This window comes from Armigeres subalbatus, chromosome 3 (assembly GCF_024139115.2).
Source record: "Armigeres subalbatus isolate Guangzhou_Male chromosome 3, GZ_Asu_2, whole genome shotgun sequence".
Taxonomy (NCBI): domain Eukaryota; kingdom Metazoa; phylum Arthropoda; class Insecta; order Diptera; family Culicidae; genus Armigeres; species Armigeres subalbatus.
This window is the reverse complement of record NC_085141.1, coordinates 236311616-236326025: the sequence shown is the minus strand read 5'-3', so window position 1 is coordinate 236326025 and position 14410 is coordinate 236311616. Positions and strand designations below refer to the sequence as shown.

The window sequence follows — 14410 nt, the reverse complement described above, 5'->3', positions numbered from 1 at the left end:
AAATCAGTCCCTGATGGTAACCAATAAATATTATCTGCTGGCCAGTGAATTACATTCTGTTGCTTATTAAATATGTTATTGATTTTTAAAGTCAAATTATTTCTAGCAGAAACACCGTGTTGGAACTGGGGTATGAGATGCAACAATCTTCTTTGCGCAGAGATTTACAAACATATTCCGCAACTGATAACGAGAGTCCGCACATCAATGTCTAGGGTGGAACAAAGAGCGATTTTTGTCACACATTTTACGATTGTAAAACAGTACAATCATTTGGTTTAGAAAATTGATATATAATAACGGTGGCAAATCAGTAATGTTACAATAGATCGTGTGTTCTAACATATATTACAAAACATCAATTCATTGTTATTGTAGGTACTTTATTTAAGGTATTGAGTGCTACTATGTGAATTTGCCCACCCTAATTAACAAGTATCTGGAGGTTGCTGTAATTAGTTATTCCAAACTAACAACTATTAATACACTTGATACGCTTGAATAGCTTTTTACATGTTTTGTAAAAAAACTAACAATTTGTTTTAATTATGGTAAAATTAAGAAACAATTAATGAACTAAACATTTATTTCTCTTCCGCAAAATATAACACGACGCATAATGGTTATTATTGACCGTACCTGACTTGATGATGAGGCTGTTCTTAACAAAGAATTCCGGACATACGATATAAAACTACCATATGAGTGATTTCTCTGCATGTTAGAACTAGTGGAGGGCTGCGTCAACGGCGATATTTCGGACAATGTCCGATCCTTCAGCAAGCGACGGTTTTCCATTTCTTCGTTTATTATCAGTTATGTTAGACACTTGTTGAATATCATCACATATAGCTATTAGGAACTTAAAACTACGCCAATACTGCTAATGAATAATTTAATATCAATAGATATGTATCACTGTCAAAAAGGTACAAAAACACATAAATAAATAACATTAATCACAAACGGACAAATCTCAAAAACTGTGCGCTCGGGTAAAATGAATCAGTCAGACTAGAAAAGATGCTATCAGTCAGCAGAAAAAAAGTTACTCAAATCCTGATCTAGGTGCAACAGCATGTTCCCTCTCTATCCCACCTACTGTCTTCGAGTTTGTTCCCTGATGAGTATATGGAGTAAGTAGTTCAGATTCGGACTTATCAGTTTCTGCTGTACAAATCTGAGCTACTATAAACAAAGTTCATGGTTTTGCTAGCACCCCTTACTGACACATGTAGGATGTCGTTTGTTTAATGTTTCTTTTTGTTCATATTCAGGAACGGCGATAGAGCATGTCTCTTAGTAGCGATTATTTGCATGCAGTATTGTTGCGGTATTTATATTTTGATTACAATTAAAATGTAATGAACGCTTTCCAACCTCAATCTTTTCGGACTGGAACGTCAGTAACTCAGACACTCAACGTGCATCAATGTGCAAAAGTATCCTTGCACGTGAAGGTAAAAATGAATATCTGTGTAATGGTATAGTTTTTCTTACAATAATTGTGGGGCAGTTACGTATGGTCACATCACATGTATGTAAATGGAATAGAGGTAATACCTCTATTATAAATGGTGTTATATTTAAAATTTGGTTCGTCCATTGCAGTCACCATTGGATTTGCATCTGTGATTGAACTCGTGTTCTAAATTCGGATCATGACGTAGGACTACGTCTGTGTTTTCCATACCTGGGTACACTTTGCGACTGCGGAAACCGAAGACCGTTGCGAAAATATGATAGAGTTTGAACGTTTATATCTCAGCCATTTCTCGATGGATTTTACATTGTTTTTAGAAAATTCGATCAACGCTTATTTGTATTGTTCTGAAAATGATGATTTTCAACTATTTTTATTATCGATAATTGGTAAAAGGTTGAGAAATAGGTAAACCAACCAATCCCGTACTTGCATCGCAAGCACAGACATCGAAATCAAGCAATAGCGGGGTTGGATCTAATCCTCAGTTCGAACAAGATTTCAGGCAAAGTAGACGCAGCGTAGCGGACACAACAGCACGAAAGCGCTGGTAGCAGTCTTAACGGAAAACCATCGCATCGGTGGTCGTTGGGGTGGTTGCTGCAGGTCAGTTGACCTAAAACGATGGCAGCGATAGCTCTTTGATTAGCAGCAGTGGCGAGTGGCCGTCGCAACACTAATCTATCGCAACGATGACCAAACGTTTGGTTGCGACACATTGCGAAAAGGAAATCTCATTTTATGTGAAGAAGGGTTGAAAGAAAATTCGGCGTGTGTAGCGGCATCAGTGGCGGTCATCGATGGCGGAGCGGCGAATCATCGGTGGTCGGGCCGGTAGCAGCACTCGTGAAATTTTCCGCATCGGTTGCGTTCGCAGAACTAACTGATCGGGAAGCAGCTCTCAAGTCAGATTTGTCTCGCAGTATTCGAACTATTAAGTGATTGCGGATAGTGACTGGAGATATTTTTGAAAATAAATCGGCTCTTGTCAGGACCACCATTATATTCGGAAGAAATACAACTGTACTGTGACTGTTGTAAATTCGTGGCCAGTAAAATTTTCAACTTAATTTTCGGATTGACTTTCAGTCACGGGTAATAGCGTTGACATTTTTACTTCATCGCCGACGTTTCGATCCGGGATGGGATCTTCTGGGATCGAAACGTCGGCGATGAAGTAAAAATGTCAACGCTATTACCCGTGACTGAAAGCCAATCCGAAAATTAAGTTACAAATTTCACAGTCGTAATCCACTAGTAAAATTTTCTTTCTACGTTTTGAGTTTGGTTATGTGCTGTTGTGATTTCAAATGCGTATTATTGTTACTAGTAACAAGAGAGTTGATCCTAAACGAACTTTCAAACTATAAAATACAAAAAATTGCTTAGCGTGGGTCGCGGAATCATGGCGACAGTGTCGTTAAAAGCGAAGACCGTAGGCATTTTCTAAAAAGATTCTGACTTTGTTTTTTTTGCGATTAGTGCTTCAAAATGCTCAGTTTGTCGGAGATAGACGCTATAATAAATTTATTCGCAGATGAAGGCTGACATTTTTCACTATGGTGGCGTCTTCAACGATTTGACTAGTGTTGATAAAGTGGAATTTCTTGCAGGACTCATTGCAGTTGAAATGACGAGTGCAGTTCATAAAATCTGTGCAAAATCATGCGTGCAACAGTTTTGAATGCATGGTTTTGCACAGATTTTGTGAACTCCACTTAAATGACATAAAATGGGATGGTTGGCTTGAAGTCTTTTGGAGTGATGCACGGTGTAAAAAAATGGATTATTATCGAAGTTTCATGTACCTCTGTTTTTTTTTCACAGAAAGTTAGGTACGGGGTGTATATTTTTAATTCTGAGGGCTAATTACAATATTTTATCCATTGCTGAGTAATCAATTGACTTTTTAGACGGTATCTTAAGGAAGAAAACAATAAAAATCACTTTTTTTAAATCCCCGATGAAATATTTTTAAACACCCCGTACCTCATTTCTAGTGGCCTTACCTAGCTTTCTGTGAAAAAAATCAAAGGTACATGAAACTTCGATAATAATCCATTTTTTTACATTTATTAATTAATCGTGTGCCGGTGAATGTAATCCAGCCAGATGATGTCTTTGAGGATGGTGGTCCTACAAAGGGTCGTTTGTAGAGCTGGCCCGTCAAGAAAGATGTTGAGCACTGCTCTGTCGGTGTGCTACTGACCAGTAAACATACTCCAACGACAGGAAAATAGTTGAACTGCTGAATGTCTAAGCAAGAAAAGACAGTACTTACACCAAAGAATTTTTTTCAGTCATAATGCGAATAAATTTATTCCATCGTCTCCTTCAGACATTTTCAATCACCAACAGAAACAAAACCAAAGTTAGAGTTTCGAAACGTGATTGTAATTATACACAGGGAAAACGAAACAATCGGCCAAAATGCCCGTACCTTACATCAATCTGATGTCTGCGTTGGGGATGCATGACGGGATTGAATAATTCTGAATTGTTTACCGGGTTTGCAAAGAAAAAACATTTTTGCCTTTCTCGTATACTAAGTATACGTAAAGGCTATAATTTCACTCCAAAACCAATCTTTTGATAGAAGACTCGGATATCCATAGTGTTACCGATTTAGTTACCAATCGACTCAGCTCGACGAATTGAGGTTATGTCTGTTATGTGTGTATGTATGTATGTATGTATGTTTGTGTGTGTATGTGTGTAAGTGTGCAACATTTTGTAGACACACTTTTTGGAACTTAGCATTATCCGATTTACTCGCAACAAGTTGCATTCGACGGGAAATGCGGTCCCATTGTTTGCTATTGAAATTGTTTGTTTGTTTGTTTGCTATTGGAAAATCGGACATTGCATTTCGGAATTATTGAAAAATCATTGTTTTTTCCCCTTGGAAAAAAATTCAAAATCGAATTTTTTTTTCTATAATGGTGACAATGCATAGTAGTTAATGCAAAAACATGCGAAATGATAGAAAATATGCGATCTATCCCCCTAAAGTGCTTTTTTGACCTTTCCTATGTGATTTTTTCAGTACATTTTACGATGCACGAGAAAGGCATCATCACCGCTAGGTGGATTAATCTGGGTTTTTATAGTTTAATGTTGATAAGAATCAACAGAATCGATGGATTTGGCAAATTGCAGGGGCGTTTCCGAATTGATTGAGAAGAAAATCTCAAAAATCCATTGAAAGATAGAGACGCAATTGGAGTTTGAAATTTCTACTAATTTCGTGACGGTCTCGAGCCTACCCCTTAGACGTCGTTTACATCAAAAGGCGTCTGTTGCGTTCTGCGCCTCCAGTAGCGATACTGAAAATTCATACTAAATGATGGCGTCATCGAGTAGCCGTCAGACAGCAGCAGCACAAAGTGAAATCTAAAAACAAGGAACGGACTCTTAGTTTATAGAAAGGCGCATTGAGCACAGAAAATTGTACATTGGAGAAAATTCCTCTTAATCCAACACACATTTATCAGGCGGGAGCTTGTGCGAAAAATTCACGAGTTATTTTCTGTGGTTCACGCAACTGTCTTTTGCCCTTTTTGAGAATAGTTTACAAATCATCCTCTTTATGCACAAAATAAATTGTGATCGTGAAAAGAAACGATCTTCACATAAAGAAGCTCGTTTCAATCACTAACAGTAATCAAATGATAGCCCGAACTAGGGTAAAATGCCTAATAGTGGACCCTCTAGTAGCGAAATTTTGCTCTTCCTGGCATAAGGAGTGGAAATTTTCAAAATATTTATTTGGCGTGATATCTAATATCAAGCTCTGCATCTCCGCTTTACGATACATACATAAAACACTCAAATACTCGATGTTATTCGTTGAAATTACAATTCGAAGTCTGACTGAATTCGCCCTATAGTAGACCCCCTGGGGGTCCATAATAGGAAATTGCTTCCCTATGATCGACACTTCATTTGATTTTTATGTTCCGTTTCGGGACGTTCTACTTTCCTATTATGGACCCCCCAAAATATTCCTATAATGGACACTCTAGTGTTTATTTTTTATGGAATTGTAAAAAATCATCTAATTTTACTTTCCATAGCATTTCCAATACATGTAGTCAAATCATAGGAGTGTAAGGTAAGTTCTCCCGATGGAATTTCATAGCAAAATGTTTACATTGTGCTGTAATAATGCAAAAATGGCTGGAGGGTCCACTATTGGTTGGGGGTCCACTATTGGGCACTTTACCCTATGTGAGAAAAAAAATTATTCATTCGTCCACTTGCTTTTGTTTTCGGTTCGTCGCGGTGACGTTATTTTCTCCAGGATTCGTCATGAGAGACTCAGGGGCAGGGAAAGTGCCGAAGCACACTGCACTTGGAGGCGCGGGTAACCCTTCCAAATAGTTTGTGCAAACCAACGTATATTCATCGTTGTCAATCGACGACGCCGGCAATTAGCCGAAGAGAAAAAAGTAGCAATCGCGCAGTCGCAGGTGCAACCAGAACGGAAGGAGACGTCCCCGTGTTTGTGAAGGGTGATCTGTCGAGATTGCGCCCGAAATACGTCAACTGGTCGCTAAGGGGCTGACATGTACATTTCGGCTATGTAGCGAGAGAGTGATGCCGATAAATAAGGACCACCAGAAATCCTCGAGGTCCACAAGATGAGTACTACACTCATGACCAACCCGCCACGAAGCCACTCAAGGCTTTACCGAGAGACTCTACGACATGAAAGAAGAGGAGATCAGGGATTGAACTTATCAATTCATTATCATTTAGTATTCAGCCAATAACTCATTCCAGAGGCGGAATTCCGAAAAGTGTTGTATGGCGGACTTCTGGCGCTATTTCCCCTCTACAACTTTGTCTAAGGGTACATTGCTCTATGTCTAATATTAACAGCGTGAAACGCTAGTATCATTTAACATACTAAATGATAATAACACTTATTATCATTTAGTATATTAAGTGACCCTAGCGTTTCACGCTGTAAGTATTAGACATAGAGCAATGTACCCTTAAACAAAGTTGTAGAGGGGAAAAAGAGCCATACAACACTTTTCGGAGTTCCATCTCTGGAATGAATAATTTGCTGAATACTAAATGATAATGAAATGATAAGTTCAATCCCTGGAGGAGATCCAAGCAGAACTCGAAAGGCGCGACTAGTGGCTGTACACAAGATCGCTCGTCACGCCATCGTGACTAGCTTTACCTGATCCATCTGGAACACAGCTCCATCACCTGGACGGACCTGCAGCTGGTCGGCGTTATAAATTACACTGTCGTTGACTGGGAGCGATATCGGTCAGTCCATCGAGACGTCACGCAGTGTACCAACTGCTTCTACTTCGATCACGGCGCCAGGAACTGCTGCATGAAGCCGCGCTGCAACAAGTGTTGCGAAACCCATTCGACCGACGAGTGCGACAAAACGGAGGTGACGGATCCCAAGTGCACACACATCTGGCTACAACCTAGGAATGTCCAAAGCGAGCGGAGTTCCTGGAAATCCGGAAGAAAGCTTTCACCAGGACCCAGCCGAAAAAAAACCGTGTTCATGAACAGCGAGGTGAACTTTCCGGCCATCGCGGCTCTCCGACAAGCGATTCCAATCCTTCCATCGTTACAACCGCACAAGCAGTAGCTGCGTCGATTCAAGTTCCAGCACTACCGGCTCCATCCAACAGCAGCCAGGGTTCCGTCGGCAGCAGGAGAACGAAATTGTCCTACCGGAAGAATGAACACCGCTCTACACCCCGGAGCAATTGATGCCCATCTTCTCGCAGCTCGCCACTCGGCTGCACGGTTGCAAAACCCGATTCGACCAGGTCTGCACTATTGGCATGTTCGTCATTGAAAATGGGTTGCTCGCTTAAGAGTAAAACCATCAAGCTAAAGTACAAGTATTTTAGATCCCATGTCTTACCATATAACATTTTTTCAACGAATGTTCAAGTTTAATGCATGTCAATGAACATTGAACAAGGGCTTGGAAATATCTTGAAAGTTTGTGCAAGCATAGACTTCAAACGTCACCACTTCTCACTTTCAAAAGGCTAAGATCAGCGTTTACGCTTTAAATAGGGTTTCTTACCACATTCCCGGCCTAACATGCATACTACTGCATTATTTAATTGATATTTATGTTAGGAAACAACTTTTCCTAAATTTCGTGTGCCGTGCAATACTGCAATGGGGTTCACTTCTGCTTAAAAATAGTTTTTCTTGGTAAACATCGTTTGAAAAAGCTTTTATTTGATTTAAATTAACGAGGTCCAGCACTAATTTCAGTCATAGCGATTTCATTTCCGGCCCACTTCCAAACCGGTTCTCGGCCTAGGCAAAATTTCGCTCAATCTCTCAACATCTTACTCTCATTCTCTCTTGGGACGGTAGAAAATGCGACGTAAACAAAAATATGCACGTTCAACGCCGACATGATGCCAGATGGTATTACACAGGATTTTGTTTTTACACGATTTTTTTTCGCTCGTATTTTTGTTCGTGTGACTTTAATTTGTCACCAAAATCTTTGCAACATATTTCAAAAAATCCTAAATAATTCAAAGAAAAATCACAAGGTCATTAATATGCGTTAAGCATTTAGGATGGGTGAAAAATTAAGAAAGTGTAAATCGTGTAAAAACAAAATCCAGTGTATTTATAATAATTTTTATTTGGTTGAAAAGATATATTCACTCATCCAAATTACTTCCAAACGCTTAAAAACTATATTTTTTCACTTTTTGAAATCGAGAGAATTATAAATAGCCCTCCTTAGCCGTGTAGTAAAACGCACGACTACAAAGCAAGACCATGCTGAGGGTGGCTGGGTTCGATTCCCGGTACCGGTCTAGGTAATTTTCGGATTCAGACTCGACTTCCCTGGGCATAAAAGTATCATCGTGTTAGCCTCATGATATACGAATGCAAAAATGGTACCTTGGCATAGAAACCTTACAGTTAATAACTGTGGAAGTGCTTAAGGTCACTCCTGACGGAATCCAAGATTAAAAGTGCTCGCGTTTTCGGGGGCACACCACTCGATTCCACAACTGTCATTTTTGTTGATTTAGCTTTGCTGCGTCGCAGCATGCGTGAAATAATAAAAATGACAGTTGTGCGTTGCTTCCGTATCGAGTGATGTGCCCCCGAAAACGCGAGCACTTTTAATCTTGGATTCCGTCAGGAGTGACCTTAATGAACACTAAGCTGCGAGGTGGCTCTGTCCCAGTTCGGGGATGTAATGTAAATAAGAAAAAAAGAACATGATGATAGCGTCAACACGTATTAGGGTATCTGTTCCCATATTAATAACAGCCCGTATATTAATCCCAACCGTCGATAAACCAAATTAAAAATCAATTTAATTTCAATTTCTCACATCGTATGTACACAATAATGGATGGAACACATTCTTGAATGTTTCGAATATTATTCAAGATTTTCTTAAAGTAATGTTTTAATGCACAAGAATCAAATTATTAAAAGATAAAATTATTATGCACTTTTATTTTCATTTTCCTACCTCTGAACTGTTGGTTTGATGCACTGCTCGATTGCTACTAGCAGATTCATCCGTTTTCACGCCGTTGTTTTCCACTCAATTTCAAGCTAACACAAGTGTATCCTTTCGAAATTCACTTCACAACACATAAAGCACATCACAATTTCACTATAAATATAATTATATTTGGAAAACCAACGCGATTTCCTATAGTTTGATATAGGTTTATTTCGAACAACGTTTAAATTATCCTTGCCCGTATTCCAAACTGTTTACATGCCTTGCAGTACTCTCAAGGGTTGCCGACCTAGATTTTTATTTCCAAAATGCTTGAATAAACTTTTACTGTGAAATTCAACTCTTATGTTTGTAAAATAATGTATATCGAAAAGATAATCTTCGACAAACATAAAATTTAACTGATAATTTGAAAAACTACAACAAAAACTGCAATTTTGTAATTATATTTCAACTCAATTACAAAACATTGTAGAATTCGGCATCACTGCAATCATATCGTTACGTATACACACAAGTAATAGTGTGCGTATTTTATGTTGGCAACAGTATTATTGATATAGGTACAGGCATAGGATTAACTATTCTTGAATGTTATTGAAATAGGTGCATGGCGGTGTTGATGTTTTTCAGCTAAATACTTCTAAAATGTGATAATAATTTTATTTTTGAAGTTACCAAATTGTTTTCAATTAAAAATTACGTGAGCCAAGCATAATTATTCTCATGTTTCTTGATTATTGGGTGAGAAATCAATGCATTTTATATGCGCATTGCCTTATTGTTATTGATATAGGAACAGATACCCTAGATAGTTTTCCTATGAACGATGAAGAATTTTTTTCATACTAAAAAAGACTCCTGGCCTTTTGGCAGCACGGTGCGGCTAGAAGTTTTTATGCCGAGGTGAATTTTTGTTCGGTTTGAGGATACATTTTTAAATGTATTCTAATATGTTTATATGAAACGAACAAATAGAAAAGATTAAAGTGTGTGAGTTTAGAATTATGTATTGTGTGGTGATTAACAGCTTCAAGCAATGAATGTATCGAGAACTGTGACGATTCTCAGGTAGGTGTTTATATGAAAATACCGTTTTGTAAAAGTGGAAAGATTCACTCCGGCTCAGTAGTGTAGCAACGGAGAGCGATTGTTAGGAATGCACATTTTTATTCTTTATTATTGGACCAATTAGGAGTGAAATAAATGGTTGAAAAATATTGAGTATAGTGCGAAATAAATGGGGGACTTTTTTAAAATTATATCAACAATAAAATTATGGCTTCCAAAAAGTTTAAATCCTTAGTTTTCTGTGCAGTGAGCCGGGAATCGGGTCCATAGGCCAAAGTAGTGATTTACCCTATGTATGATATTTATTCATTTATTTGATAAAATTCAACTGACTTCTTATAAGTCTTATTGAATATCTTAACTTATGATACAATTAATTCACAAAGACATCACTTAACAGAATTTCTCAGAATGTTTTCAGATTGCATTATTCATTTCCTTTTCACAATATCATCAACATGTGGGATACATTATCATCGAAACGTCTAAACAATAAAAAACGAGTGCAACTAATTAACAAACAGGCACAGTACTACACATTTGGCTTCCATGTTTCATTACATTTACAAATAAACTGCCTGAACTTAATGCCTTTGGGCCATGTCGCTGGGTTCAATGCTAGAGTTTTGAATTTTGATGAAAGCACTACTCTGAATGATACAAAATCTAACTTCGTGTAACTTTTCCATTTTGACACTAACTTTGTCACGTCGATATGTACGGGATCGAGAGAACCCACCGCCCTAGCGACCATCCATTGTACGTCTCGTTCAGTTGCTTTGCAGTCGATATTGGTGAGGAGTAATGAAAAATCCTCTTGGTTATCTTCACATCGGCTTTCTTCCTTACTATCGTATACGCAGTCATCGGTTGAAGTTCCATTGATTAGCTTGAATGATACTGGCGTCGAATGTAGCATCTCCGTGTTGATCTGAGCTCTAGCGGGTACACGTACAGGTAGAGTTTCGTTTAGCTTTTCGATTGTTTTAACTATGCCGTCCACAGTATTCTTTAATTCTTTCAATTCAGACTCAATCGATTTCGTCTGCCTCGAATCAGTGTTAGATGAGTTACCATTTCGCACACGTTGAAAAGTATCCATACAGTTCTCGCACATCCAAACAACATTCTTCGAAAGGGCATTGATTATGTTCCACTGGATATCACGTAGTCCAATACAGTTGCAATGGAACACTCCGCCGCAACCACCTTTGCAGATCATGATAAATGTATCGTTCGCGGTGACACTCTGAGTGCATTTACGACAAACTCTGTCACCGTCCTCCATTACCGAATTTGAGATTCGCGGGGATTTGATGCGCAATTAAATTAGCTATTGAAGCCAAACACACTATTGCTCAGTAAATTCGTTCGTCTAGCAATGATAAATTGTCGATCGCGAATGATTAACGATAATTATTTTTAATTTATGGTACGTCCTCACAGTGCAAAATCAAATACAAAATAAAGCAACGACGGCTACGAGGTACAGCGTACGAGGACAACAATTCAAACATTTCTTCTAAGCATTTTGCTATAGGTCATTGCGCGCCGCAAACCTAACCTCACTCTTTTGACAGGTACTGGTCCTGTTGTTTACGTTTCGGACTTAGAAATTTTTTGATCCAAATTAAATCTGCATATTTCACGATATTGAAGACATTCCGTACATTCCGCATTCAAATATTGGTAATTATCGATAAGCTTAGGTAATTAACGATCAGAAAATCCAAAGAATTATAGAAGTATCTCAAAATTAAAATAAAGTCTTCTGTAAACAACAGGACCAGTACCTGTCAAAAGTCGTGTGTGACGTCACTGTGCAATGGAGTATTGAAAATAAATCTCAATGCGGATAGACAAAAACCCTGATTAATGCACCTAGCGGTGTTGGTGTATTTCTCGGGCCAAAAAGGTGCTTGAAAAATGAGTGAGTGTTTTTAGCGGGATTGATTGATTGATTATAAAAATAGTATTTTGGCCATAACTTCTGATCACATAGTCCAATCAGACCAATTTTCAATAACAAACAATGGAACAGTATTCTCCATCGAATGGAACTTGTTGCGAGTAATTCGGTCAATGCTAAATTCCAAAAACTGTGGATGATTATAGAAGAGCAAGTTTTTTTTTGATCCGTCATTTTTTAGCAGTTTTTAATTCTAAAATAGTTTTTAGTTTTTTCTATAGTGAAAAAAATTTACAGCTAGAAAAACCTTATAAAAGGATTGTTCCGTATTTCCCATCGTTCCACAAATGAACGCTCAAATTTTTACTACTTCGAGTAATGCTGCATGAAGAAATTGGAAACTTGAAAGGCAAAACATGATTACGTTTGCACCAAGAAAGTATGCCGACAAGTGGGGAACATATTGATGGTTGCGACATTAAGTTGATATCGTCTGGCCTCATTACGCTGACTCGCAGTATAGAAATTGAAGTGAACTTCCGAAGTGATCTAATTATAGACGAGGAAGTAGTGAAACCTTCCAGGATTGCTCGAATGAAAATTCCGTGAGTTATATCTTATTGACTATCCGGAACAAAGTTAGAACACTTTTTATACCGAAGTTGGATTTTTCTCCAGATACAGGCAACTTACCCAACTTCGGAAGTAGTGCGCCGGATTCGCCTAAAGATGCGCTAAACAACGCATCAATTAGTTTGACAGATAAAACTTCGGAAGAAAGTTCGGTTCGGAAGTCCCGACTTCCGAATTCTAAGTTGGCGTTGCAGACAATATTACAGGGTGTCGATCATTTGGGCGGTACCCCCCAAAGGTGTCGTGGGTTCGAGTCCCATCGAAGGGAAAGTAAATACCTCCAATATTTTTTTCAAATCAATATCTAACACATATTGTACTCATTCACATATGACTTTTCAGAACATTGTAAATGAAAATATTGTTTTGGCTACTACTTCTGAGCCAATATATATATAGCCAATTTCCAATAGAAAGTAAGTACCGCATCGAATGCAACTTGTTGCGAATAAACCAGGCGATTTCTTTAAATAAGCATTCAGCAAATTTGCCTTGTACCGTGCCTTTACTCTGCTTTGTTCGCTCCGAGACAGCTAAGTAAGTTGTGACGAGACGAACGCATAGAGAAAAACAAAACTGCGCAATAAACATCCTATTCGACTAGATGCTGATGTCATATTAGAAATTTGGAGACAGTACTCGTCGATAGAAAAACCCTTCCGCAAGCGATGGTATATTGCCAGTGGAGAGATTCGAGAGATATCAGCTTACACACTGATACTCTTCATACGGGAGCTTAGCGGAAGGAAGGTCGTGAGATATATTGCCCTCCGCTCGCTTTCAAATCGACTTCTATAAAAACATTCTTCGTGCCTGCCGTGTATCCTACAGGATCTATACTTTCGCCTCTAAATCTATCATGAACATGTACGTCTAAGTTTGGAAGATAATATTAGCATTTCCATATAATTGAAAATAAAATTTGCTGTGCTATATACACAATGGCATAATTGACGTATCAATCGAAGGTACCATGTTACAAAAAAAAAAACAATGTTCAACGTAAAAATATGCCAGAAGTAAAAAAGTAACATGTAATTCGGAGTTGCGACTGGTTTGTAACATTGGTTTCTCATAGAGTCTTTACTGCTGTAATGACTTAGAAGGCATAAGCAAATGAAGAAACGAGATATTTTGAACAAAAATGTAATAATAAACCACAATTTTCACAACCACATTTAAGGGAACCACCGTCAGAAGCTTCGGAGCCTTCTTGGCAGCGTTCTGAAGATCCATGATTGTATTATGATCAGTCTGTTAAACGGAATATCGTGAAGACTGCAGACATATAATTGAAACGTTATTTGGATAACGTGTTTGGATATTATAGTATTGTTGACTGGCGGAGTTAAACTGAGGCACGATGGTGTACAGATCCACGAATTTTGATATTATTAATTTCTGGAGAACTCCCTAAAGAATTTATCAAGGCATTTTCGTTAAAACTTCTGGAGAAATCCCCCAGTTTTTTTTTCGAATTTTAATAAGAATCAATTCGGGAATTACATTGAGAATACTATCGAAAACTGCTCTAGAAGATTTTAGAACTTATTTTAAAAATTTAGGAAGAATTTCATCAGATATTTCGTCGGAAAATCCTACGGAAAATTCTTTGGAATTTTTTCGAAAACCTCTGCAAGGATAGCTTCGAAGGTTCCCTTATTTAAACCATACGCCATTTCATGAGGAATTCTTTCTAAAATTGCTGCAGGAATTCTCCCGAAATTTTAAGAATTTTATAAATAACATAGTTTCTGATGAAACTCATAAAGGACTTCCCGAAGGAATTGCTGGAGTGAATGCC

The 14410-nt window shown here is 38.1% G+C and overlaps 1 protein-coding gene across 3 annotated transcripts in view; it reads right to left on the bottom strand.

Moving 5' to 3' along the window:
• LOC134221032 (kinase D-interacting substrate of 220 kDa-like) overlaps positions 1–14410 on the bottom strand; it is an 83077-nt gene that overhangs the window by 64023 nt on the left and 4644 nt on the right. Inside the window, exon 1 of one of the 3 annotated variants that reach the window (XM_062700206.1) lies at positions 640–1014. The exons of 1 other annotated variant lie outside the window; for it this stretch is intronic. In XM_062700206.1, coding sequence (XP_062556190.1) covers positions 640–798 — 159 coding nt within the window. In that variant the 5' untranslated portion in view covers positions 799–1014. Of the gene's footprint in view, positions 1–639; positions 1015–14410 lie in introns of those variants that run through there. One more of the 3 variants, XM_062700207.1, reaches the window with a different exon arrangement.